A 26,924-nucleotide genomic window follows, 5' to 3' on the forward strand; every position below is an offset into this window, starting at 1 on the left:
AGGAGCGATCGAGAGATCCTAATGCTACGATGTACGGAACGGTTCTGAGTTGTCTGTCGGTGACTTTGTTTTTCCGCGCGGTGATATCACGTGAACAAAGCGCGCCGCGCACAAAAAACAACACCGAGGTCGCGTGCCGATCATTTCTTCGAAATATTTATCTCTTCGTAATAAAGATTTTTCATGGAAATTTTGTCTCGTGTTTTAAATCGATGTTTAAAAATAAGCTACGCATTGAATCTATATTAGAAGATCACGAGAATAATGGAATTACATGCATTGCACGCTGTGCGGATTTCACGGAAAAATTAAACTGCCGTGAAATATGTGGCGATTCATGTTCTTAATTATTAAAATTACGCAATTTTAAATCATTCCTAATATATTTTCCTTAACTTCTAAATTTTTTAAATAGAAAAATTCAAAGAAATAAGTACCTTGTTGATGAATTACTTTCCACTTTTCAATAAAAATAAAAATATATTAAAGCTGTCAAAGCGCAGTGCATGATGTAATCAAATTTTTAAATGTACAATTACACACGGGCAGTTCCAGAATTAAGCATTTCCATAAAATCCACTTGTTAGATTTGCCTTTCTTAATTTCAACATTTTTAATAAGTATAAAAAATATCACCGTAGGTATTTCATATTAAGAACTATTTGTTGGAAAAATTTTATGTAAATTTACTGCTTGCGAGGAATTTCAAGAGCTTTAATTAATTAATATTCCGGACCGTACAAGATTGTCTTTATTTAATTGGTTGTCGTGTAACTCTCAAGTATCGATACCTTGGGGGCGTTCAATATATCAGCAGTTTCGGATTTCATGAGGCGTTTGATTGTTACGCTGCTATAAAGAGGATTAGTTAAATCAGAGCCGTTGGCTTGTTCCGATCAAGATGAGAATAATACAAGTGTTCGGATTTTTCCTAATTCTCTGGCATGGTCACGGTCTCTGGTTTGGTGGTACGTTATCTAATCTTCAGTAAAATAATAATAATTGTTTCATTACATATATTTTTCTACATTCAATAATTAAGCGCATGTCATCAATTAAGTATGTTTAAAAATAATTTTTGTTATCGTTAAAGCTTCTAAGAAACATTCTAATAAAAAGTAATATTCTAATAATTGGATAAATAACAAGGGACTCTCGATAATGAAATTAACAAGTGACAAGTGAAAAGAAAGGGGCTTGGTGAATTCATCAAATTTTGAAGTTACTTATTTCTCTCCGCAGAACGTGATCATTTTGATTTAATTGTTACCGCAGCGCTGAAATGGTTCGAAGCAGAGCCGAAACGTCGGATTTATTATGTATATTATTAGTTATTAAAGATCGATATAACGTTAATTTGTGTACCGTCAACCGTGTTGAATTCTCAAAGTCCCTCTCCGTTTTTACTTGTCAAAAGTAATATTTACATTAAAATAATTTGATTGATCAAATATGATATTATATTAATTAAATCTCAATGTAAATCTATATTTTCTTTTTTAGCTTCTATTACCAATGATGCACCACATTCAGACACAGTTGTAACACGAGGGTGCAAAGATTTGGAAAGTACGACACCGCTGTTGCGTCTTAAAAAGTATCTCTTTTGCGATTATGATTTCACTGTCCGTCCGAACCATCTTAAAACAGTTATCAACGTGACTCTCAAACTGATGCCGAAAATGATGGAATTCGTAAGTGCATCATCGTAAATTATTACGTGATCTAAATATAATATTTCGAAAAAGAATAATGTATTAGCGGGAACTTTGTTATTCGAACTATTATATTTTAGCAAACTTACAATTTTTATTTTCTGATATAGGACATGTCTTAATTTAAAAATTAATTAAAATATACATTTTATGTCAAAAAATAAATTACTTTTATCTAAAGTGTAACTTTCATCTTTTCTGTTCATTTCGCAATTAAATAGTATATAAGGAAAATTAATTAATTTTATTTACAGGCCGGGGAGGGTATACTGACGCTTCATAGCTGGATGTCATTGGTGAGTCTTAGAATATTTTACTTATCGTACCACATTCTTATTTGAATAAGATATTTAATTAATAGTCTTGGACGGACACGTATCTTACCTGGACATCGAGTGATTATAATGGAATTACTTATATTCACGTGAAATCCTACGATATTTGGTTACCCGATTTGCATATTTACAACTCGTAAGTTATCCTTATATTATCGTTATTAATCGCGTTACACTAATATTAATAAATTAGAGAAAAATTAAAATAGAGCATGTAGCGAGAGAAGGAAACATTTGTAAATCTGATCAGATATAAACAAATAATTTGGAAGAATGATTTGATTCATCTTACCTTTTTAAATTAAAAGAAATTTATACTCTATATAATTTAGATTTTTATTTTCTATATTTAGATTTTTATTTTCTCTATTTTTTAGGATAAATTATTTGCTATTTAAGATAGACTATTCAATTCTTATTTTTATATTAGCACTCAATTACGTAATGTAAATGCGATTAAATACTTGTTCGGTTCTTTTAGTGGCGATATGTCGAATGATGAATACTCGACTTTCGACACAGAATGTTTGCTTTTTAATACGGGCTCTGTCATTTGCGTGCCGTCTGTAAAATATATTTCAAAATGTGATCCTGATTATACTTATTGGCCTCACGACCAGCACACATGTAATATCTCACTCGGCTCATGGTCGCATACAGGAGAGGAAATCGATGTCCATCTAGACGGAACTGGAGTACGTGAATTACTTGACTTACAAAACTGCAATAATAAATCTTTTCCATACAGTTTTTTCCGAATATTATTTTTGATGAAAAATTATGCATTATAAAATTAACTTAACGCACCTTGAGTTAATGCGGGTGATATATTGTAAAATTGCTGGCAAAAATTTAATCTAAAAATTATTAAATTAGAATATAGAATAAAGAAAAAATATCTTTCTTTGTCTCTCTGTTTTAATTTAAGATATTTTTGAGAGATTTGTACGCAATTTTCGCCTTTCTTTCCGTTCATTTTTATAAATTTTATTTATAAATAGATTTATATATTTCCATAATGTTATATTAAAAAATAAAAAAATAACTATCTAACTACATTTATTTCACAGGTTAACATGAATGGCTACGAGAATAGCACAGAGTGGGACTTGAAATTGTTAAACGCAGAGAAAATTGTTAAAAAATATAAATGTTGTCCAAACGAAACTTTTCCAAAAATCGATTACACATTTTTATTGACACGGCATAATGACATAAATCATAGATCTTACGTCACACCAGCCATCGGTAAGCAATTGTTTGCAAAAACAAACTTGCATGGTAATTGTATATATACTTAGATCATGTATGCCTTTTCTAGCTTTGATATTCCTCACTCTGACGGTGCTCTGGTTGGATTCAAGATCGGTTGAACGAGTAGCAATCGCGAGCGTAAATTTTATTTGCCACTTACTCTGCATGTTCGATTTACATTGGTTAGTGCCGTACAATGGCGTTAATCCTCCTAATATAAGTGAGTATCAAAACCACAAAGAATGTCATAATTAACAAAAAATATTTTAAGTTAAATCTGAAAGAAAGAGACATTTCAATTTCATAACTTTGAAATGAAATCTTTTCGTATCAATAATTATGCAATATAAATATTGTTCAAATATTATTTAATACAATGAAAGATAGTATTCGAATTAAAAATTAAGATACAATAGAATCTAGAATCAATTACCAGAATCACACGCAAAACTACATGATTTAAATTACAAATATCAAGTTACATTTCTTTTATTCATCCTGCAGTGCTGTTCTACCGCGATTCCTTGGCATTGGCTACATTCGCGTTAATTCTGACAGCCTTGTTACGTAAACTGCAAAACATGAGCATGGAGATGCCAAGTTGGATGTTTTCTACGACGACGTTCATCTTGAGCAACAGGGCTGGTCGATTTTTGGTCCTAAACGACGAGGAATCTAAGATAGCAGATGGAGGTATAGTGGCTGAAGACAGCTCGGATCTTCCAAAGTCCGGAATGAGAATGAAAGAATCGTCCTGGAGACATTTCGCCGCTATCGTTGAGTGGTTGTCATTCTTCTGTGTGATCCTCACCTATGTTATCATCTTAATCACTCTTGTACCTTCGGGAGCAAATTAATCAATGGTGCAATCAAAACGTTCTCCATAATGTTCAAAATCCTTTTAAACAATATGTTCTGTTTGCCTTTTTGTGAAAGATTAAAATAAATAATTGTTTGCATTTTTAAATAAAATGTACCTCGTCTTCTTATTCCTTCCTTGTTAAATTTCGTTAGTGACACTCTTTTATTCGAACAATTCATGTAATTTAAGATGTTTAATTACAATTGCATAAGTATATTAAGAAAAGTATGGGATCGGGAGAGCTATTTAAAATAAAAGAATAATATTGTTACATAAAATTTGTTAAAAATGCTGTAATAAGAAATCAGTGAAGATAATGTTATTAATATAAAAATAAGTTAGTTTTAAATTTGATTTTCTGAATCATTATAACCGTTTTTAATTCCATTATTTTTATCTATCTGCTTAAAAATTTTCTATATTTGTAATAATATAAATACTAAATAATATTATTGTCACAATGGTTTTCGATTTAATTGTTTTTGAAATTATAAATATTACATATATGCTACATTTTCTAACTTTAAGAAAAAATAAATAAAATAATTTGTTTTAACTTATATTAATGAAAAGATTATACGACAAACTCACTTGAGGGTGATTCAATATCTCTTTCATCACATCTGGACGTACAAGTCCAACTTGCTGTCCATCGACAACAAAAGCCCTGCATTCTTCTGCATGTAAGCCTAAGGAATAAATGAATTCTTTCATAATTTATACAAGTATCATAATTTTGTTCTATATGCATCATCAAAAACGAATATTTATGGCAAAAAATTTATTTAAATACCATCGAAAAGTTATGTTTGGAAAACGGAGCGACGCATTTCTCTCGGAATTAAGCTACGTGTCAAAGTTTCCGCGATATGCGGCGATCTCCCTAAACGAGCGCATTCAAAACAAGCGTTGGCGAGTTTCGTTAAACGTGGCATCGGCTTCTTGTCGTTATCCGCCATGATGTTACGTCGTTGTCATCCGGCATCCGGCCAGCTGCGACGAAAATCCTGGGCATCGAGCACATAACGCGTTGGGAACAGTGGGAACCGTGCCTGTGTGGTTATCGCGCACCGCTGCGCCCCGCGGGCGACGGCCGCCGCGATTGGTCGGCCGGCCGGCGCGCACGCACCACCGGCCAATCAGCGGGCGCCGCTCTACGCCGAGGCGCCGAACGCCGCCGCGCCGCTACGCCGCAAGCCCGGCAAGCCGCCGCTCGCTCGTTCAATCCGGAATCAATCGCCGCGGCACCAACGGGACGGGGAAGATCGACGCGCAACCGGCGCAACGACGAAATGGAGGGAACGCGAGAATTTCGATTGCGGAATCAAGCGGAAGCGATCGCTCTCTCCGCGGCTGCGACTCGAGCCCAACGTAATCGCTTGAATTATTCGTTTACTTAATTTCGCAATTTCTCGCCTCGGCTTCTTAATTTGGTCGCCGAAAACGAGGCGTAGATATTAATTTGTCGCGAGCAATAACGCGCGCGAGCGCGCGCACTTCCGAGGGTGTGTCTCGGAAATGCCGCGGTTTTCTTTCTCGCGAAGGTCCCGGCGAAATGAGACCCGAAATCGCTTCAAAGTTCTTAACGGAATGATTGAGATTACGCGCGATAAGTCTTTACTTTTACTTTCAAATTGTTGGTTTTTTTGCGCGAGCGACCGAGTTTGAGAGTCGTCTCAAGGCTACCGTCATATACAGTCGAGTACAAAAGTCTATAATATACGCAACTTATTACGAATTTGCATCGCGTTTGCCTTTTCTCTTCTGTTCTACTTCTCTCGGAAATATACGCGCGATCGGATCTGAAAGAATTGCGTGTCAAAATTCAGGCGGCGTCGTAAAATGGCGGTAACGACATACAGAGCTCGCGCAAAAACGATGAAAAAAAATTCTCTTCTGGAAAAAAATTCCTGTATCATAATTGACATATATAAGACAAGAAAATTTATATATAAAAATGATATTTCAAAGAAAATTTTTGTCCCTGTTCCTACATCGTGATAAAAATTTTATCGGAGAAAAAATAAGCATTCTTTTTTCAACTTGATCGTCGATAACGTCGATAATTACCCTATGAATAAATTCCAGATTGTTCCGCCGGATGTCACTAGACGTACCTGTCGTCGTCGAGAAGTTCGAGATCGGCGTTCACGGCTGGAAAGGAAAGTGGCGTGGTCGTGGTGTTGTCCTCGTGTTGTTCGGGGCTACGTCCTACCGGTTAATCACGTTTAAATAAAGGTAATAGTAAATTATTCGCAATGTCAGAAACATCGGAATCAGATTCGGAGTACAATTCGTCCGACGAGGAGGTGAGTATCATTATTTCCGTCTACGCTTACTGTCGATATCGTGCGTATTCTAACCTCGCTTTATTCACGTGTCCAGCTGCAGGAGGCTCTCGCGAAGGGATTACTGAAGCCGGGGCTCAACGTTGCGATCGAGACGAGTGACAAGCAGTCCAGGAACTGCGTCGTGAGTGATTGTTTTATCAGAAATTGCTGTAGTACTTTTTGGAGTTGACGTAACCTAACTTGAACTTTTCCTGTAAACGAATCGTAGAGTCTCATGAAGCAAAAATTGGACGAAATGAAGTTGAACTTGCCGTGGATTGAGAGGTTAGACATGGTAAACGCGCCTGCACCGTTGGCTCCGGAATTGGCGCTTCAAATGCAGGAGCAAGAAGTAAGGCGAGCTAAGCAGCTACAGGGAAATAAAAAGTTACCTCAATACAAGCCGTCCGAGGATCCTGTCCTGAATGACTTTCGTAGAGAGAATATGTTTCACCGTCAAGCTCAGGGCGCTGTTATGGATGGTATCAGTAAGTTAAAGAAGCTCGGTATACCGACATCTAGGCCGGAGGATTACTTTGCCGAGATGGCCAAGTCTGACGAGCACATGCAGAAAGTGCGAGAGAACCTGATGAAGAAACAGACGATAGCGCAAAGATCGGAAAAAGTAAGGCAACTGAGACAACAGAAAAAGGTTGCGAAGCAAATGCAAGTTGAAGTGACTCTGAAGAAACATGCGGAGAAAAGAAAAGTGCTGGAAGAGGTTAAAAAATATCGTAAGGGCGTACGGAAGGATCTCGATTTCTTGGATGATAAGAAGAAGCCTCAAGGTAAACACGCAAATCGCAATATGAATCCGAAGGCACAATTAAAGACGAAAATGAAGGCTGCCAAGTATGGTTATGGAGGTAAAAAACGAAATAGCAAATGGAACACAAAAAGCAGTTCGGTCGATGTTTCCGAGTACAGAAGACCACAGAAACCGGGAGAAGGCAGAAAAGGAAAGGGCGGAAAGGGAAAACAAAGAATAGGCAAGAGTCGTAGAACGCAAATGAAAGCAAAGAGGAAGCCATGAAGGATTTTTAGTCAGTAAGTATCGTCAGTAATAATCATATGACACATATGTTATATGTTTATTACATATTGCGTTATGATTACTTACGTACTGCATTTTTTTGTACAAAATTATATAATAAATTACATGATGCTGTTTACTTTCCTGCCTTAGCTACCGGCTATATCCAGAAATTTAGCGAGATATCGAAAACTTAAGACCGCGAATGTCAATTTTTTTCGTAATTAGACACGACATTTTCTGTATTTAAATTATATTTCAACGCTGCCACATTCAGATTCATAAATGCGTCACGCAAATTCATGGCGCGTTTGTTTCATTTTCAGCAGTGATATAAAATATATTTTATTCTGATAATAATCAATAGCATTTATTTACTACGCGTGAATCGACCTTATTGATGATTTTAAAATTAGAATTAAAGTTTCAACGATCACGCGTATCGCCGCACACCGCGAGAATTCCAATTGAAAACCGCGACAAAGAATTATCTCCCTCTTTCCACCTGTACAATAGCATGGGAAAGAGCACGCCTCGACGCGAAATTCGCGCTGCAGAATTCGATCACCTAACACATGTCCCGCATTAGACAATCCCTTGTATGTACACACGGTGCTACACGCGTAGGATGCCGATTACATCGTCTATTACACCCTCCCGTGAATCGTGCGCACTGATACACACGTATGCGAACGCGCTCTCGCGATGCTCCTCATTCCCCGTGTGAACGGTCCGCCGTTTCCGCCGGCTATCGGCGGTTGATCCATCGATAGATATATCCCGACATCGATAACGATCCGGACCTGTCGTCGTTCCTCTTGTAGGTCGAGTCTATCATTTGGACGTGCCTTGGCGAGCGGCGGATTGAAAATTCGAGGGATGCGCCGTACGTGAACGTGCAGGAAGCGTATATATCCGGTGATCTAGGAAGATCTAAAAAAAAAAAATGTACCGTATATGTGGGTTTACTGTATAAATAAGACGAAATTCAATTGAGAAGTCATTTTTAAAAAATATTGAAATATCACGTTTTTATTCCTTCCTAAATTTAGATAGAAGACCTCAGATTTCTCTAAAATCTAAATAGAATTTTTCAATTAATTTGAAGATAAGATATATTTATATTAACTTGGTGCTTAAATTATACTGTCATATTTTTAACGCTGAAATGAAATGGATATAAATTATTGTAAATTATAAAAGAGTTTAGCAATAATGATCAAACTTGGATACACCTATCTGGCCTGGTTCACCCAGTATGAATGCGCTTCACGTTCGTCGAAGCTTCGAATTGTCGAAGTACGAGGCGGTCCGCGGAATACTGGATAATACGCGTGATTGGGCACTGAATGTATACAACTTGTTATTTGACGAGGGGAAATACCCCTGTTGCGAGTTGCGTACATAAGGTTTGCAGCCTCCATCCACGGTTCTGGATACATGCACGCTATATGTATATAGACACATGCATCGCGTTACGCAAGGTGCGCATACGTCGTGAGATTATATATAGCCTTCCGATCCTAAATAAATACATAAAAATAACGTCTTTTAAAAATAATAACCACTATTAAAGAACTTAGTTAATTATATATGAATTTAAGATGAATCTCAAATAACTGTTGCAGAGTTGTGGAATTTGGCTTTCTATTAAGAAATAATTTCGTATAATTAAATTCATGAAATTTTTGCGCAGTTTCAGGAAATCTGCAATTTATTCATTTATATTCGTCAAATTTAAAAACTATAATATATTTAATAAATTCGCTAGAAGCAGAAGATACAGATACGTGAAATAAATTTTTGAAAACATTTTTTATTGCGCATTCGCCGCGGGTTATTATATTTAAATCCCGGCAGTATTCTCTGCGACGCATTGTTCTTCGTTCCGGTTGATGCGAGCGCATGAGAGTTCACTCTGGGAATCCGCTATCCGAGTAACAGCTGTTTTCGTCCCGCGTTTCGACGTGTTTTCACCTTTTTTGCGCGGTCCGAATCTAGGCAATTACATACGTGTCAGGGGGTGACGTGTGCGTGTGTAGTCGGTACGCTGTTGGTGTACCTCGCTTTCTTATTCTGTCTGTCCCTTTTGTCTGCACATTCTCGGTGCAACGTATGCTCCGTTTGACGCGCGCGCGTCCGTACGTCCGTAAAAATGGCGAGAATCCGGATCGCGGAGAATAGACGGATCGATAGAGGAGTCGACGGGAATTCATTTGGCGAGACGATGCGTCTTTTAGTTTCTCAAATCGACCAGGGAAATGGGCTTCGAAATCGTTCAATGCCTTTCTGTTCCTGTCCAAGATACGGATAAATCCGCGGACGCCCAATTCGGCCGGCCGTATCTGTAATCTGGATCGTCATATTTATAGCCGGGATATATATTTCCGGACTTGTCGCGATTTTGCGGAATAAATCCGAGCTCTCTCTCTCTCTCTTTCTCTCTCTTTTTTTTCATCCCGTGCATTCGCGCGCGTACATATGCGCATATGTATGGAGGGTAAAACGTATGGAAGGTACCCAGACGAATATGGGCGCATCTCGCGAGCAGATATTTGTATTGACGACAACTGCAGCGTGACACGTATCCTCCGTCGGTTGCTAATGGGCGAAATTTGTTTCGTCCATTGTCTGCGGGCGATTTGGCCGATTTCAAATTTACTGAAACCGTTACATATCGTACCTACGGCTGATTGTGCGAATGTATCTGTACACCAGACGGCAATGAGCCCACGGAAATGTGACGCGTCGACGATTCAATATCCATCTCAATTAACCGTCTCCGATAGTGCTTCTGAAATGATCCTACATATTATAGAACGTGACGCTCTCGATCGCTTAATCGATATTCATTTCGTGGTTTACGATCACCGCTGATTCATCGGTTTCTTCATAACGGCTTGTAAAAAGATTCGCACGTTTGGTGACCTGAAAATTAATGATTAATTTTGATTTTTCCTTGGCGAATATTAAACCGAGGATTATTGAATTATAACGTTTTTACATCCTAATGTTTCGTGCTTTGTTCATTTACGGTACCAGCGTGTACGATCGAACGAAGCGAACGGAATTCTCCTCGCGCCGCGCCGCGCCGCTCGCGCACTCGTCGGCAGAAATAGCGACCACGTGCTTTTCGACGCACTAACGAGTTTTCTGGGGAGCGTAAAAATCGCTGCGTTATGCGTGCGTGCGTGGACGCATGCATGCATGTATAACGCGCGTGGCCCGGGATAGTTTACGGGAAATAATACAATTGCCATGGTAGACGCACCGTGCGCGGGGGATAGTTGGCCGTAGGGCACCGTAGGGTACTTCTGCGTGCTCTCGCACGGTTTGTACTATAAAGCTCGTAGTAAATCGACTGTGCAACCCGAGCTCTCGTGTTGCACGCGTATGTGGAGTGAGGTGGAGGAGAGAGAGGGAGAGAGAGAGAGAGAGAGAAACGGGAAGGGTACGCAGCGGCGGTGTGCAGTAAGAGGCGCGGAAAGGGGCGCGGGATGTGCGGAGCCGCCGCGGAGAGGGAGATGGGAAACCATTATTGAAATGCAGTAAATGGCCGTGAGTTTCAATTGCCCCTGGGTGCTTCCACTATACCCTGCGAAAGAGCGTAGCGCGTAAGAGGGGAAGGGAGGAGGCGGACAGGGGCAGGGAAAGGCGCCCCCTTTCTACCCGTTGCCCCCTTGCACTCTGCGCGCTCCCGTCTGACCCGCTCCGCCGCAGATGGGAGAGAATTACGAGCGTTCGCCATGATTCCGCCCTTGTCGGCACGCGAAAACATACGGGACCGATAGCCGTCACGGTGACGATCAATGTGTTTCGGTTAGTTCTTGCGAAGCCGATTGTCCCTGGAAGTGCCCTCTCGAATCCATTCACGACGATTTGTTTTGACATGCAATGGTATCTTGACGTATATTCGGTGTACACTCCCAGCTCCCGGCGGTATGCCTAGATATACGCGAATGTCCAACTGGACGTCTAAGAATAGCCATTGTGTAGCCGAGCTGTATGGCGAGGAAGAACTTCTTCTCGGAAGGATAAATCGCGTTGACATTTATTCTTAGATACGCTTTCATACGCGCCTTCGTGTATGTATTCAAGACGCAACGTTTGACGGAAATGTCGTACAGCAAAGGTTGAATCTAAATCTATTCCGTTCTGTTTTATGGAATCTACTTGCCGTACGGGTCGATAGCGTGCGTTAGATATACGAAACTGTTCGTATTACACGTAAACTACATTGTAACGTAATTAACTGCTCTTATGTATAAGAACATCGTAACTTATGAAAATATCCTTAAGAATTTTCTTCGGAATAAATTCCACATATTATTGCAGATTTCTCACAATAAGTTCCCTTCCTCACGACGAGATATCTTTTATTATTATTTATTTGTCGTTTTTATTAATACTTAAAAATTTAGGAACTGACAATATTTAACGCAAGGGATGAAACGAGGGTCGCCGCGCTTCATTGGCACGTAGTCACATTCTCAGGGGAGAACAACAGGCGCCAAAATGCGAGCGTTAGGTAACACAGTCAGGGAGACAAATGCGATATCGCGTCTCATACCTATATCGGAATTTCAATGGAGTAGATGATATTCGGCGATTCGCAGACGCCGGTAACCAAATTGGACCCGTGTGTCACCGGCATACCAATAAGCGATACGCCGAATACTCAGCCGTAGGCTTTATTTCTTTTTCCGAGCATGGCGGTGATTCGTTCGCGAGCATGCAATAATTCGCCTAGGTCTTGCGAGTATCATGCAACGTGACGTTTTTGCCTCTGATTAATATTTAGAAATGTTGCTTATCGATCTGGCTCCTCCAGAGCTCTCGATTGGATTGTAACATGCATTATTCGCCGTTGAATGCTGCAGCGTAGAATATCGCTCGATAGATTTTTCGTATATATTTTTGTTTAAAGCAAACGAGCTGTAATTTCGTGCAAAATATTTATATGCTTGACGTAAAAGATTTCAATCAGCTCGGTCGGAACCGTAATTTTAATCCGTGCGCGTTTACATACGTAATTAAATTAAGCCGCAATTATTTGCATTTTTAATTAATGGCTGTGTTGGAAAATATTATTAACGACCCACCACGTTGCAACCTGCGCAAACGCAATTCTGTCTTTTACGTTATGATTGATTTTTATATGTAGACTTCTATATTTAGTATTTCGTCAATAAAGTTATAATTTAGTTAAAATCAATCAAGGATGTGTGTCGCGAAGATAAAATATCATGTGTTCAACGAAACACATTTATGTCGGCTGTATTGTTCATAATAAACGGGCAACTTTATTATTACACAATATGATAACCACATAATCCACATATATAATAAAAATTCACGTCTGTACTTATATTAGAAACAGTAACAGGTGAGAATCAACTAATTAGCCGATGCGCATTAATTGTAAAACAGTTATTTTCTTCGTGATTTGCAGAAATCCTTGCTTTCGCTGCAAAATTATACAATGTCTAGACAGTAATTCATCGAGACTCATAACTTTCATATAGAGCTAACGAGCGCTTAATCCCGGCGCTTTACTTTCACGAGAATAATCATGTCGCGCCATCAAAGAGACGCGCAATAAAAAAGAAGGCAAATATCAATACAAGATACCGGCGAAGGAAATGAACGGTGAGAAAGAGATTGAGCGAGAGAGGGCCGAGAGGTCGGGTTTCATCCTCCCTCTCCCCTTCGGGGTCCGTCGCAGCGACGGGAAAATAATTCTTTGTTAGGTACGATCCTGCTAATAATGGAGTCGATATTAATCGTTTGCGCTCTTCTACGGGAAAAGCGGCCGGACTCGCTCATTCGTTAACGTGGGCGGGTAAATACGTGAAACGTATCCGTTAAAAGGCAAAGTGGGGGAGGCCGCGTTATTATTAACCGCGCAAAACGCCGTTGACAGACAGACAGTTGGACGTATTTGCTACTGGAGCTCATTACGCGATCTCGAGGGCGTAATTTTTCTTTATAAATAGCCACCGCGAGTTCGGAGGGAGGAAGGGTGGGACTCACCGAGGGAAAACCGCCGGGCTGTGACGTATGGTCGGCGTGTCGGCCACGATAAAAACTTTAACTGGCCCGAAAGATGATCCACCTCGTTTCGCCCGCGGCAACTAACAATAGATCGCTCTGCTTCCGTTCGTCTGCTTCTTTTTCTGCTTCTTCGTTTATTCGACGCTGCCGGGGGTTGCTACCAAGCACGCGAATTTTGACGTTTTGTTTCTGGGTCTGTCATGTATATTGTACATCGAAGAATTCGTCAGAAGGATGAAATAGCAGTAATTTTTAACGTTAACCCAGATTTTATAACAATGTTTTACGGATATCTCGACTTTGTATTCTATATTCTTGTTTAAGCAGACGTTATTTGATTTTTCATCATTTGACGCAATTTTGGGATAATTCTTTTATGTCATCCAACTTTTCTGTTCTTCTTGTCTAATATTTAATATAATTTTCGATATGCGCAAATGTAATCATTAAATATCATTTATTATCTTTCATTTTATTATGATTATAGAAAAATGTAACGTACAAAGAGAATCATCGAGTATGCAGTGTATTTGAAATTCTTGCTCATCCAATCTGTATTGCCCAAATCGCCGCCGTTTCTCGCCGCGATAAAAGTGCACAGTTACGAAATTGACATTCCAATTACACCGTAGTCGAGTTTGCCTGTAAATACCTTGTCAGTGCTTCTAGCTATTTCCTTTCGGCCCGGCTGTCATGTACTAACTATTTCGCTTTCTCTCTTTCCCTCTTTCTCTCTCCAGCCTTCTCGCGCGCATGCATATGCTTGCGTTTACATAAAGGTAATGTTAAACACGAGACTTCCGATATTCGATAATCGTTAACCACGAACGTTAATGAGTTCCCAGTTTATTGCAATTCTGTGCTATCAGCGCGACTGACTGTCGTAAGAGTATCTCGTCTCTGTTAGATCGGTCATTTGGTTACGTGATTTTTTTTTTCCCTCGATGAATATTCCTTTGAATTGAAATCTCGAGTCGCTTTGCTCGCTTGACGATTCGATTCCTCGCGAATATCGCGCATGTTGATTTATGAATTCGAAGTTTTAGAATACCGGGAGCGACGTGAGTGTATCTGACAGCGGATGTCTACGTTTAATTGCGGAGAGCGGCGGATTGAAACTTTTTCCCGTACCACCCGTGTCAAAATCGTTTAAATCCTCGAAATCTGATTATTGTGCAAACGTAGTACGAAAAGTTTCGCTTTATGCTTTCGTCTCTCTTTTTTTGCAAACTAGTATACACTTGGCGAAGCTGTAAACGGTATATTGACTGAAGACAGGCGCTTTTGAGAAAGAAAATTCGTTCATAACGATTCGTACATCTACGATGATATTGATATGTTATTATACAGAACCAGCACACTTGTCGTACGTTTTGTGTATAAATTATATACGCAACGGAAAAGTGGCTGGAATACGAAAACGGAAGGCCACAATCGAATTTACGTCCGCGCTTTATGCTGCGATAGCATAAGCAGCGTTTCACGGTGCTTCGTGTTTTGTGGCGATAAATTTCGATCTTCCATCGTAATATTCGCGACAAGATGGCACGGAAATACCTGACCGTTTTGCAACGATTGTCGGTGTTGTTTATTGGGTAATTCTGTGCGCGGTGAAATTTTCTGTTATTACGGGTTCGGCTTCGAGTCCTTTCAAATCGAACGCGGGAAGAATACACTCGAACGAAGCTTTTACCGTGGAAGAGATTCCATTACGTTAAGATTATGCGACGCAGTGACATTTCCGTTTGCACCGGGACAGAGACATTTTACTGAAAATTATAAAATTACGGAATTCTATAGAATTACGGTATCCGTTACGTTATATACAGTAAAGTGATATTACCAGGAGATAATGGTAATGTTTATTCCGCCTTTGTACATAGGTAATATAATGACACGCTAATGCATCCGATACCCTATCGACTCTGTTGAGCCTTTCATCAGACCGCATCACCGCCCGGCTTTTCAGCATAAACTTCCCGGTGGAATAGGTTTTTTTTTTCCGTGAAACAACTCCTTTACATCTATTATGTATGAATCTGATACGCGGAATTGATTTCCATGTTAAAAACCGCCTGTAATATTCAGTACGCTACGTTAGCCCTTTAGGGTACCAATTTGGTGTAACGTGCGTTTCAAATTCATGCATGAATAATAGATCCGTGTATATACCCATCTCGTCGGCGGTGCCTATATGCGGGTTGGTAAACGGGCGACTGCTCATTTCTTTTTTCGTCGATACTATCCGCCTCTATCTCGACAAAGTGAAATTAAAACTGCGGAGTTCGCTGGCTGCGCGCAGCCACGCGATTTTTGCCAAAGGGCCGTTCGAATATGACCAACATTTCTCGATTATTAAACTTTAACATTGAATCCCCTGCGCGATATGTCACACACTTCGTTGGATCAAGATTTAGATATGCAACTGCTAAGTAAGTTACTATTCTCTGTAAGAAACATCTACGTATTATATATATTTTGAAAAGGATAAAATATCCTATTTTATACTTCTATGTAAAGCAAATGTTTGCATATATGTAAAATTCAATCATTCGTTTTATTTTTGCGTATCTTTGTTTGTTTATAGAGATAACGTTATGAATAAATGGTAGACGAGAGACGAAAACATGTTGCAATGCAATTTTTAGTTGCAGCGAATCGTGGATCAAGCGTCAAGCTAATAATGGAATTATTCAAAGGGGTACCGAAAAAAGGAGATGAGTTTTTCCGACCTTTGCATCGTCGACCGTACCATTTTCTTTCGTTTGGAGAAATATGGTTCTTTGGTGCGCGTTGCGACACTTTGCGAAGCGACAGTTAAAAGAGAGTTTTGTAACTGCTCGTACTTTAGCATAATAAAGGTTGCGTACCGTTGAACTCTTTATTGCTATGAATGCCGGCGTGTGCCGTTAAGTGAAAATCTGTTTCGAGTGCTTTCGCTCGAAATTGATATACGACATAACGACTGGCAACGCGGAAATAAAAGTACAAAATGCTTTATTCGTTAAGTTGCTTGCATTCAACGGAAAATTTGTGTCCGGGAAAACGTATACCAATAACAAAAAAAAGAACGAACAAATTCATGCTACTTATAAAATGTCTCGTGTCTATCCAACATAAACTTGTGTAAAGTGTCTTTAATCAATACAAATTTAATATGATCTTTCTTGGCGCCAGTCTGATTCATTATGAGACTTTATGAGCAGTCGCAAAGGAAACGAAATTTATAACATTCAAGTTAAATTTATAATCGTGTAAGTAAGTAACTTAAGTACCCGTACGCTCTTCTACTTGCCTCGCCTCGCTATTGAATAGAAAAAGACGTACCCTACGAATTATCTCGGTATAAGCGCGAACTTAACGGATCACACGGCGTCGAGGTACCGCGTTTGCAGACGATCTTCGTGCCGAAAGTTGGCGCACCTTCGGATAACTAACTTTCGCCTTTAAGACGCGCGAATGTGTACATTAAGACCCCTACATAAGATACAGCTCAACCGTACCTCTCTCCGGCCCGATCTCGCCTCGTGCATCTTGCATCAGGTACCCTCCCCTACCTCCTTCTGCGGGGGAGCAGGTCGACCGCGCAGACTGATACGGTGGTACTTCCTAATTAACTCTCTAGATTTCCTTGCACGTCTTCGTTGCAGTGTCATTATCCTCGCCTCCGAAGTCTCATAGTGCGTCGCTTGTACGCTTGCCGAGCGCGAATTGTATCGATCAATAGCCTCGCGATTAGTGATAGCTCTCGAACCGGTGCTTAATACGTTTGTGCCCGGAAAGCAAAAAAGACGCAAATATTTAGTTTCTCAGCGGATATCTGCAAAGTTCCACGATCGTGGATGATTAAAAGTAACAAATTTACTTTTCCGAATGAATGAAACAACTAACGGATAAACTCACAAGTTGTACGTAAAGTGGCACGAGTGCTCGATACTTTCTTAAAACCAAAGTATTACATTAAGTATAGTTTAAGTTTTTTTATAACTACATCTCTGTTACGAGAGATGTGATTTAAGCGTGACGCAAAACCCAAGCGGCATATCTAAAACTCCAGTATGACCTCATTGAAATGCTCGGAAGTACGCGATTCGAGAAGAAGGAGGAGGAAGAGAAGGAAGAGAAGGAGAGGATGGAGGAGCTTGATTTTCCACATGATGAAGAATGTCCGACGGTGTTCGGTATTTCCAACATAGTTTCCCATATCCGGATGGAAAGCGAAGTCGCCTGGGATGGCCCTCGGGTCGACGATGTCTGACGGACGGTGATCCCATGAGCGTTTCACCTATCGAAGTGGTTTCATATCTGGCAACTTTAAAGCCGCCGTCAGATGTAAAGTTGCCGTTCGCTTTCCTCACCTCCTCTCCTCGCCTCTTTCCGCCTCTGCCACACTCATTAGAGAATATCTGTGGTACATCTGTTGCTAAAACATCTTCCTGGTAAATCGTCGAATGTTAAAACTTTACGCATGATCGGGAATGAATTACACCCCCCTTGGACAATCCTTCCTTTCCCGGTTCTCTCCGGCGGAAATTCGCGGATCGCCGAACCGTATTCGGATTTGTCGAAATTATTTCGTCGTCGATGCCGTATAATACGAGCCGCGGTGCCGCGAGCGCGAATTAGGCACAATCCCGGGGTATTACATTGCATAATTACATACCCACTTCATTATTGCGTATCAGGGGAGAGCGAGCCGGACTGCGCGCCGAATCCGGGCGCCAGACCAGGCCAGGCCAGGCCGGATCGGACGAGCGGATGGCCGGCGGTTAAACCTTGGGCTTGGGGGGATGAAAATTCAGTTCGACGTGCAATCACCGAATTTCAGACACGTGTACGTCAGTAAATTGCCGCCGATACGGAAATATCGGATGGATGCATGAATTGCGAACACGCGCGCGCGGGCGCGCGCGCACGAGCGGACATGCGTGTACGCGAGCGAGTTCGCCGTTGCGATTATATATTTATATACGCGGGGGGATTCGATTACACGGGCACTCGGCTCTCGCGTCGATGACGTTGAACGTTATAATTTTAGCAGATAATAAATAGCCAGGGTATGCGCGTCCTGCGTTCGCGGGCCTATCCCGGATTCGGCGTAAATATTCATGCTCGTGGTGCGTATGCGTGCGTATGCACACGCGCGAGGATTATTGCCGCGGATGAGCCGTGGCGGCGTGCGTGTTACGCGTATACGCGCTGGTTTTAAGCGGCCTAACGTTTTTCGCGAGTTAAAACTATTGACCGGAGTGGGTGTTGCGCGCCCCCGCGAAATTGTGGCACGTTGGCGGCTCTAATGCGCGCATTTCCATCTCTACCGCGGATAATACCGGCTTTTGCTGCGAGAGAACGTCGATCGACGACTTGTGGATTACCTCTTTCCGCATATGGCAGGCCGCCGTGTGTTAATGCGATTCGTCACCCCGACCGCCCGTGCATACGTTTTTTTTCTCCGTACTTGACTTCGTACAGTTGTTTTACCAATTTTCTCCCTTATCGGAGTTTTTATACTGATCCGAATATATGAGTAATGTTGATGAAGAACTTTTCAGATTTTTTTTCGAAATTAACTTTTTCCGTGGCGAAAATTTGATGAGAGACTATCATTCGTATGGAAATTTTGACTTTTTAACGTAAAGAGATTTATATGATCAAGCTTTAATTCTAGTAACGCTCTATATGTGAACGCAATTGTTCAATCAGAATGATCTGTATCTCTCTGACAAAATTCCGTAATTCTTCAAAAATCTAAATAGACTTCACTCTTTTTTGTTTCAGGCCGAATTCTGGCGTAAATGGAGGAGAGGAATTGCAATGATTCTCAAAGCCTGTGTCAACTCTTTGTTTCGGTAAGTAATACATAAGCGATTTTGAAAAAAAGATAATGTTGAGCAAGAAATCCTGTAGGATTATATGTTTGCGTGCGAATGTATAAATTCTTCAAGCATGACGCATATTGCCTGACGAACATTGCACGTGACTATGTATACACCAGATTTTTTTTCAAATAATGTATACAACAGTATACGAACGAGCGTATTCGCATATTCGCGTCCTATCGCGTGTTATTCTTACGTATACCTATCCCAATGCGGAGCGACTGTGTGGTAAATTCAACCAGAAATATCACTAAGTCCACAAACGTTATCCTCGTGTGTGAGAAAAACAACGCGGGGGGTGGCTCGTCCCTTTGCTGAATGCTGCGCGTATGCACGATGAAAATGCAAATTCGGGAAGAATGCGCGCGCGTGCATGCGTGTGTATACATACCGCATACGTACTACATCGTGCTCGATGCGCGTGCTGGTCGGGACTCGGGGATATTCGACAAACGAATGATACGGTTCAAAACACGATCTGCAGTGATTCGCAAAGCATAGAGAACAGGCCGTCGATAAAACACCCGGAAATAGGATATTCTTGTCCCCCTTCGAGACTCTATGTTATGGTAGTCAGGCTGGATGGATGGATGCACGTTTGATATACTGTCTATGCTGATCGATCACGCACTCTGTTCTATACTCTCCTCGAATTCACAAACGAGCGAATGAAACATATATATCTCGATGTGCGGATTCGCGTCGAAGGATCGCCGTGCGACCGCTCGTTTAATCTCACGATTCTTTACCGTTAGTGCGGTCGCGTATGATTTTTATGATACAAGCTGATATAAAATCAGCCAGAGTTAGATACAAAATATGATCTACGTACCACGATCTACGTAATTTCATTTAGGTATAAAAAAATAGCGATCTACGTTTAGACTAGATAATTGTAGGGGGATAACAAGGATCTTGTAAGTCAAGTTGATGAATCTCAGTCCCTTCTCAGGCTAGGGGGTTCTCCCAAGAGTTGACAAATTTAGTAGACCAGTTTCTATCCAACCGCACTTCGCACTCGCGGCTTCTCCACGCATCCGATTAATCTTGGTATCGTTAAAGTATACATAAACGAGCGGCCGTTTCGGGTTGCCGTTTCAATTATTACTGAACTGCCTTCTGCCAGTCAGCTGGAAACGCAGCTGCTGCGGTGGCGGCAAGCAGGAGCAGCCTGATTTCCCGCGCCGCGAGTATATCGCGCGGGGATTTCACGGGGCTGGAAGCTGGAAGCTGGAATTTCGGCGTAGGGCGAGGTCGGTTCTCGAGGAGGATATGGGCCTTGCATCGTTTATGACGGGTTTCTGATTCGGAGATGAGTGTACGTGGGACGCATAAGATAGGGTCTCACCTCGGCAAATCTGCACGTGACCCTAATACAGGTTACCGCGCCACCCGGATTCGCACGTTCCCATGTGCATCCTAAAATCTAAATACTCCTATATGAGTCGGGGCTTTGGTCGGCCACACTATCGCGCACACGTGGCTACATACACACACATACACACACATACACTCTCTTATCCAACCGAAACGAGATACATATAATGCATCCGTATACGTGACGTGTATATGGTGCATATATGTATTTTCACAAAAGTGGCTTTAGTCATTTCCAGGAGACAAACTATCGAATCGTTGTGATTCCGCAAGTTAGATCGCTCTCTCAATTTCTTTTTCCCTTTGTACTCGATTTCTATTCGGTCCAATCGAAATTTTACTCTAGTCGTGATGTTCGCTGCCTTCCTGAATTCTCATTGCGAGAAAGCTTCGTATTTCATTCCAATAGTTCTTTGCGTTTCACACACAGAGAAAGAGTGAAATCGTATGACTTAGTAAATAAAAAAAAATGAGATTAAAGTTGTTTTTTCGCGGCAATATAATCTTATTTTCTTGTTTATTAAAATCATAAATTTCAATTTACGAAACTTACACTTTTATTCCTCACGGAATGCAAACACTTGAAAAGATTGTATTAATAAGATTAAGATCGTATATTAATTTACATGAATTTTGTTCGATTAAAACAGAAATAAATTTTATTCCTCAATATTAGATTTAATAATTATTTCTAAAATTTTACTTTTATTTAAAAAATAGTAAGTATTATACGCACAGGTGTATGTTCTAAGATCGCTACCCGCCGATTGACAACCGTGATCTTGCGTAAACATAAAACCGTATGCCGCGAAAAATAAATTACGAGCGCCGCATGCCAAACAATTTTTGACGAAATATTTAACGAGATATTTAACGTACTAAAGTAAATCCGCTCCGAATATTCAGTTTTTGGCGTTTTCATTGATTATGTGATTATATATTAATATGTCGACATATTATACGGCTCTTCGTGACTTAAATCATACGGTTAATTGTATTATTTCGCGATTTGTATTATTTGACATCGAAAATGTACGAATTATTTAAGCGACAGAAAATTCAACGCGATACGCGATATATTCGGATAAAGGTATCGTCAAAGAAATCATTACGACGTAAATGATACGATAAAACAATGTATAATTTCCATCGCTTCTATCTTTATTTTGAGTGAATGGATCGTGTAAAATATGCCCGCTTCATTAAAAAACTGTTGCTTTTACATTTGGATAATTAATTCCGTAGTTAATTAAACAATGATAAGCAATTACTTATTCTAACGATCATAGAAAATAATCGCATTCAATATTACCTACGATTTGCTTACGATCACATATTGCGGTAATAATACAACGACACACGCGGAGCAACCTGCCTGCTCAAGGCTCGCGGTGCGAATGATAGCGCGGCTGGCGAGGCGGCGTTCACGCTTCACTGAACACAGGCAACACAGCTGACAGCGCGCCCCCCCACCCCGCAGCCCGCGCTCCGTCTACTTACAAAAACAAGGCCGCATTCCTATGCTTATACGTATAAGATGTTCAAAATAAGTACCCGCCGAATATTCTGTTCTTAATATTTAAGCTATTGTCGCATGTTTTACTCCTCATGCTTTGGATTTTGGCAAACTAGGTAACGTCACTTAAGGTAACGATTAATTCCGCTCGAGCGTTTTAAAATTCTGATAGAGATATTGTAACTTGAATTCTAATTCGAAAAATATACTGCAGTTTGATTAATATATGTACATTCTATCTTTATTATATTATTAACAGCAAATTTTGCGTTACTATGCGTTACTATGCGTATAATTTATACGATTAATTCCGCTCGAGCGTTTTAAAATTCTGTTAAATATTTCGTCAAAAATTGTTTGGCATGCGGCGCTCGTAATTTATTTTTCGCGGCATACGGTTTTATGTTTACGCAAGATCACGGTTGTCAATCGGCGGTTGTCAATAGCGATCTTAGAACATACACCTGTGGAAGAGGAATGAAGGATCGAGCCTGTGTCCAAGTTGGGTGCGAGAGCACAGATTAATAGATCTATTAATCTGTGGCGAGAGAGTGTTGTAAGTCGAAAGAGAGTCGAGCGAGAAGTATTGTATCGATATATCGAAAGTCGCAGCGAGCGACACGGCGCGGCGGCGGCGCGATGAGCGTGACGTCATCGTCGTGTCGACGCTTCGGCGGGCTCGGGCTCGGGCCCTCGGAGCTTCGCGCTTGTGCATTGCGAGCAAAGGTTATCAAGCTACCTCTCTCTCTCGCACCCAACTTGGACACAGATCTTTTCCACGGGAAGCATAGGCAATTCCTCTTCCAGGTATATATGGTCTAAGGTAGCGACGCGAGCCGCTCCTCGTATCGTCGCGTCGTGTTATTGTTTGCGATCGCGACAAAGTGCCAGGAGAAAAAGCATAACCATTCTCTATCTTCTTCATGAACAAGTAGTGATTTTCAACCGTGCAATTAATTAGCTTGTATGATGACAGATTCGTGAACGTGACGATAATTATTCGAAATAACGTAAAGTGCGCGTTTCGTGCGATTTATATACATTGGGAATATGCCATAAAGTACAGTGTCGCACAATCGTATTTTCAGGAACGTTGTGCTCGAAGTTGTGTTAGTTCAATGAAGATCAGGAACGTTGTGCGTTGTGCTCGAGGTTGTGCTAGTTCAATGAAGAGAGGAACATCTGAGAGCAGGAGCAGGCCTGGGAGGCATCGGGCAACAGCGGAGCAACCATGGAGTAAGTAATTTGATACCTATTTATTATTTAATTTATTATTTCAGAATATACATAAATATTTAATGAGACGTTTATAAGATTTAATGTAACTTGGATATATTTTTGTATTTTACAGTTCAACGTAGCCGGCGATGCGGTTTATAACTCCGTTGCTGCGCATCGTATCGGTGAGTCAAACAATATTTTATTTTACATTAAGGTAACGGACATATTTGATATATGATATACCTGTAGAATAAATATGTATCTCAAATTAACGTAACATAAAAATGTGATACATTTTATAAATCCGTTGCCTTAATATATAATAGATGGGCTACAACAGATTAGGGCCAATATTTTATCCTGAAGCATTTTTTTATATTAACCGAATTTTTAAGAAACGCAATAGAAAATATTATGAGAGTAGGATATATTAATAATATTATTTAAACAATTATAACATTACGTGCATTGTAACTAAATATTCAAGTTAATTATTTAGAGAAATAGTAAGGAATAAGAAAAAAGAGTCAGAATTAAAATTAAACTATAAATTGTAATAAATATACAGTAATTTATCATGGTGTTTTCCTATTTCATAAATCGCAAGATGTTTATGTGTGACGTGTGCATTTATTTGAAATAAGAATAAAATTATATATAAAACGCACTGGAGAAAAATTGTAAATATTTAAATGTATTAATTTATTTTCCCTTTATTTCTCTTTTCAAATATTCTTTTATTAAAATTTTAAGTCTGCATTTAGTCTTCTTATATTTTTTCAGGATTAAATATTATATGTTCTGTGGGGTAAAAAAATAAGAAAATATTCAAAGTTTTGAATATGCATGGCATATATCACTTGCAGAAGTAAAAGCGTAGAAAACATTTTAAAATTACCATAATCTAATTCTTTTGTTTAATAAAAAGCTATGCTGGTGAGAGATGAATTATTCTATGATCATTAATTACAATTTATTCTTCTAACGCGCCAATTTTATACTAATCTTTTGTAGCCTATCTATCCATACTGATTATATATTGCAATATTTAATAAATCATATTTGGTTACATTTGATTTTTAATAAATTATATCTCAAAATTTAACATTTATTTTCTCAATTTGTTAAATAACGTAAGAATATATATCAATATTTAATAAAGTAAAATTGCCTTTAAATATTTAATATTGATTTATTCTTTTACGATGTTACATATATTTATAAAACAGAAATAAAATTTGAGATGTAACCTGCTGATATTTTTGTATCGTATTTTTGCTTTACAAGTTCTATAATTGTAATATAAATCTTTGATGATAATGTCGATAATGACACAAATATAGATTATACGATTAGTTGTGTGGAATTAGAAATAATTATTAATTTATTCCCAAATTAAATTAAGACATGCGTTTATTAGCTCACTTTACAGAAAAGTATATGTATGGATAATGATTAATCGTGAACACAGTTTTTTGGGGGTTATTTATATACGTAAAAAAAGCGACAAATTAATTAATGAAACTGTGCCAAATGTGCCAAATGTCGGCGCGATATACGGTTAATTTGGAAGATTAGCACATCGATTGTTCGCATATTCTGGTCGCGAATCTCGCGTACTATTTCTACAAAACGATCGCGCAGCACGACGTTGTATCGGATGTTTATCAAGGTATGGGTATGCAAGTGGGCTATCTTTTTCGTCGACACGGACGAATGCTGATGCAGCGGCGAGATCTTCGGAATATACTCGGTGGCTCGATGTCGGAGGGTCGCGGTCGGTCGGCCGGTCAGTCGTTGTTTTATTCAAGAAGCTGAATATTGAAACGAGAGTCAATACCGGCCATCCGTTTCCCCGCGGAGGAAAATGGATGCGCTTATATCTTAGCACTTATATGAATGCGATTGGAAGCTGTGTCCCTATGTGGGAACGCTTTCGCGCTGTTCCTATCGGGCCATCTATTCTCGACAGTCCTAAGCGGCAAATTATCTGCTTGGTTAATTGAGTAGCCTTCTAAAAAAAATGTTGACGATTACCGTGTTGTTAACATTTGCCTAATGAGCGTCGAATCACATTATGGTTTTAAGCCGTACGATCGATTGTTGACATATGACGCGCGTGAGAAAATGATGTTTCCGATATATGAAAAATTAGATTCGTTATTGATAGAAAATTAATCAGATCTTTATCAGTATTATATTTTTCGGTACTTTCTTATACATTAGTACGATTTACGATAAGTCTGTGGCCGGTATTCATAGTCGGAACTTATTTCAAGACCGTCTTATAAGTAATGTCTTAAGATGCTAATACGGCTCTGTGAGTGGTTCATGACATCTTAAAATCGTACTTAAGACGGTCTTAAATTTAAGATTCGACTATGAATACCTATGTCTATACATTACTTTCTCTATAATGGAGATGACACTCGATATAAAAGTAGACGTGACATTTAGTATCTATTATTGATCTTCTTTAGTCTGCATTATTATGTTTTAATTGACAGTTTCTTTTTTTTACATAATCGAAAGGCTTTCTTAAAGTATTCAGGACTTATTCGACTTCTAATAATAAAAGGTCAGGCACTATATCGAACGTAACATTTTAGACGAGCTGTAGACGATACTTTGACTACTTAACATGATTGATCGTTGAATTTGTTTTTAAGCATGATCAATCGAAGCACTTACGCATGTGATTGATGGATCTCTGGAAAGAACGCTAAAAGATGTAAAATTACATTTTTCTCGGTAAAATCTTATGAAGTAGATAATTAATATCAAACATAAACCGAATAATGTAAATAACAGATACATATTTTATCAAGATTTTTTCAGAAATCGTTATAAAATCGGTAATTTCTTATTAGCTACGGTTGCTTAGTTAAATTGCCGATCAAATGTACAATTGGCGAAACGTTCATTCGCGTTGACGAGGGTTCCCTAATTCCTACGACACCCTGCATTATCCGTCCTGTATTAATGGCGACAATAAGAGGACGTACCGGCTGACAACATCATTAAAGGCTCGGTGACAACCGAGGAATTAGGGTGGCTATAGTATTTAGTGAAACGTCACAGTAGGGTCGTAAGTTTAAACCTTGCCCAAGCGAGCGTGCATTAGTATTACTGTCTAAGACTTGCGCGAATGTACTATTCGATTTGTACTATTCGTATTAAATTTAGCGTACTATTTTTATTCTAAATAAGAACTTTAGCTTCTTCAATATGAACAAATTAATAGAATCGTTTTAAAATCAAGAACTTGTTTAATATATCTGATATATGCAAAGCCGTATCCGGACTAAGCAAACGAGCGCGAAAAAATACGAATAAACAATTACTTCA

The 26,924-nt window shown here is 39.5% G+C and overlaps 3 protein-coding genes and 1 long non-coding RNA gene across 5 annotated transcripts in view; 3 read left to right on the top strand and 1 right to left on the bottom strand.

The window, feature by feature from the left end:
* Positions 1–840: 840 nt before the first annotated feature.
* On the top strand, positions 841–4,270 carry LOC139787206 (acetylcholine receptor subunit alpha-like 2). The gene is made up of 8 exons (XM_071726289.1): positions 841–968; positions 1,504–1,694; positions 1,970–2,011; positions 2,077–2,186; positions 2,532–2,745; positions 3,121–3,298; positions 3,372–3,524; positions 3,809–4,270. Exons 1-8 carry the CDS (start codon positions 902–904, stop codon positions 4,159–4,161), a joined length of 1,308 nt encoding a protein of 435 aa, XP_071582390.1. The 5' UTR covers positions 841–901; the 3' UTR covers positions 4,162–4,270.
* LOC139787218 (uncharacterized) lies at positions 3,656–5,191 on the bottom strand. Its single transcript, XR_011722562.1, has 3 exons — positions 4,960–5,191; positions 4,758–4,855; positions 3,656–4,408 (listed from the first exon to the last, which is right to left on the bottom strand). It is a non-coding gene; the product is annotated as an uncharacterized lncRNA (long non-coding RNA).
* Positions 5,192–6,302: 1,111 nt separating this feature from the next.
* Positions 6,303–7,668, top strand: LOC139787367 (probable rRNA-processing protein EBP2 homolog). The gene is made up of 3 exons (XM_071726460.1): positions 6,303–6,475; positions 6,552–6,638; positions 6,726–7,668. Exons 1-3 carry the CDS (start codon positions 6,425–6,427, stop codon positions 7,527–7,529), a joined length of 942 nt encoding a protein of 313 aa, XP_071582561.1. The 5' UTR covers positions 6,303–6,424; the 3' UTR covers positions 7,530–7,668.
* LOC139787343 (uncharacterized) overlaps positions 7,420–26,924 on the top strand; it is a 238,716-nt gene continuing 219,211 nt past the window's right edge. The window contains exons 1-4 of one of the 2 annotated variants that reach the window (XM_071726452.1): positions 7,420–7,543; positions 19,362–19,432; positions 23,444–23,591; positions 23,707–23,758. The gene's annotated coding sequence lies outside the window, so the exon portion shown is untranslated. Of the gene's footprint in view, positions 7,544–19,361; positions 19,433–23,264; positions 23,592–23,706; positions 23,759–26,924 lie in introns of those variants that run through there. The other variant, XM_071726448.1, reaches the window with a different exon arrangement.

This window comes from Temnothorax nylanderi, unplaced genomic scaffold, assembly GCF_030848795.1.
Source record: "Temnothorax nylanderi isolate EJ_2023f unplaced genomic scaffold, tnyl_v1.0 TNYL_tig0009_pilon, whole genome shotgun sequence".
NCBI lineage: Eukaryota > Metazoa > Arthropoda > Insecta > Hymenoptera > Formicidae > Temnothorax > Temnothorax nylanderi.

Bases quoted from the DNA above. Each gene is read 5' to 3' on its own strand.
- LOC139787367 (XM_071726460.1), top strand. From the start codon at position 6,425: ATGTCAGAAACATCGGAATCAGATTCGGAGTACAATTCGTCCGACGAG. The intron at 6,476-6,551 runs GTGAGTATCATT...TCACGTGTCCAG, and splicing joins ACAATTCGTCCGACGAGGAG to CTGCAGGAGGCTCTCGCGAA. The intron at 6,639-6,725 runs GTGAGTGATTGT...AACGAATCGTAG, and splicing joins AGCAGTCCAGGAACTGCGTC to AGTCTCATGAAGCAAAAATT.
- LOC139787206 (XM_071726289.1), top strand. From the start codon at position 902: ATGAGAATAATACAAGTGTTCGGATTTTTCCTAATTCTCTGGCATGGT. The intron at 1,695-1,969 runs GTAAGTGCATCA...TTTTATTTACAG, and splicing joins TGCCGAAAATGATGGAATTC to GCCGGGGAGGGTATACTGAC. The intron at 3,525-3,808 runs GTGAGTATCAAA...TTCATCCTGCAG, and splicing joins CGTTAATCCTCCTAATATAA to TGCTGTTCTACCGCGATTCC.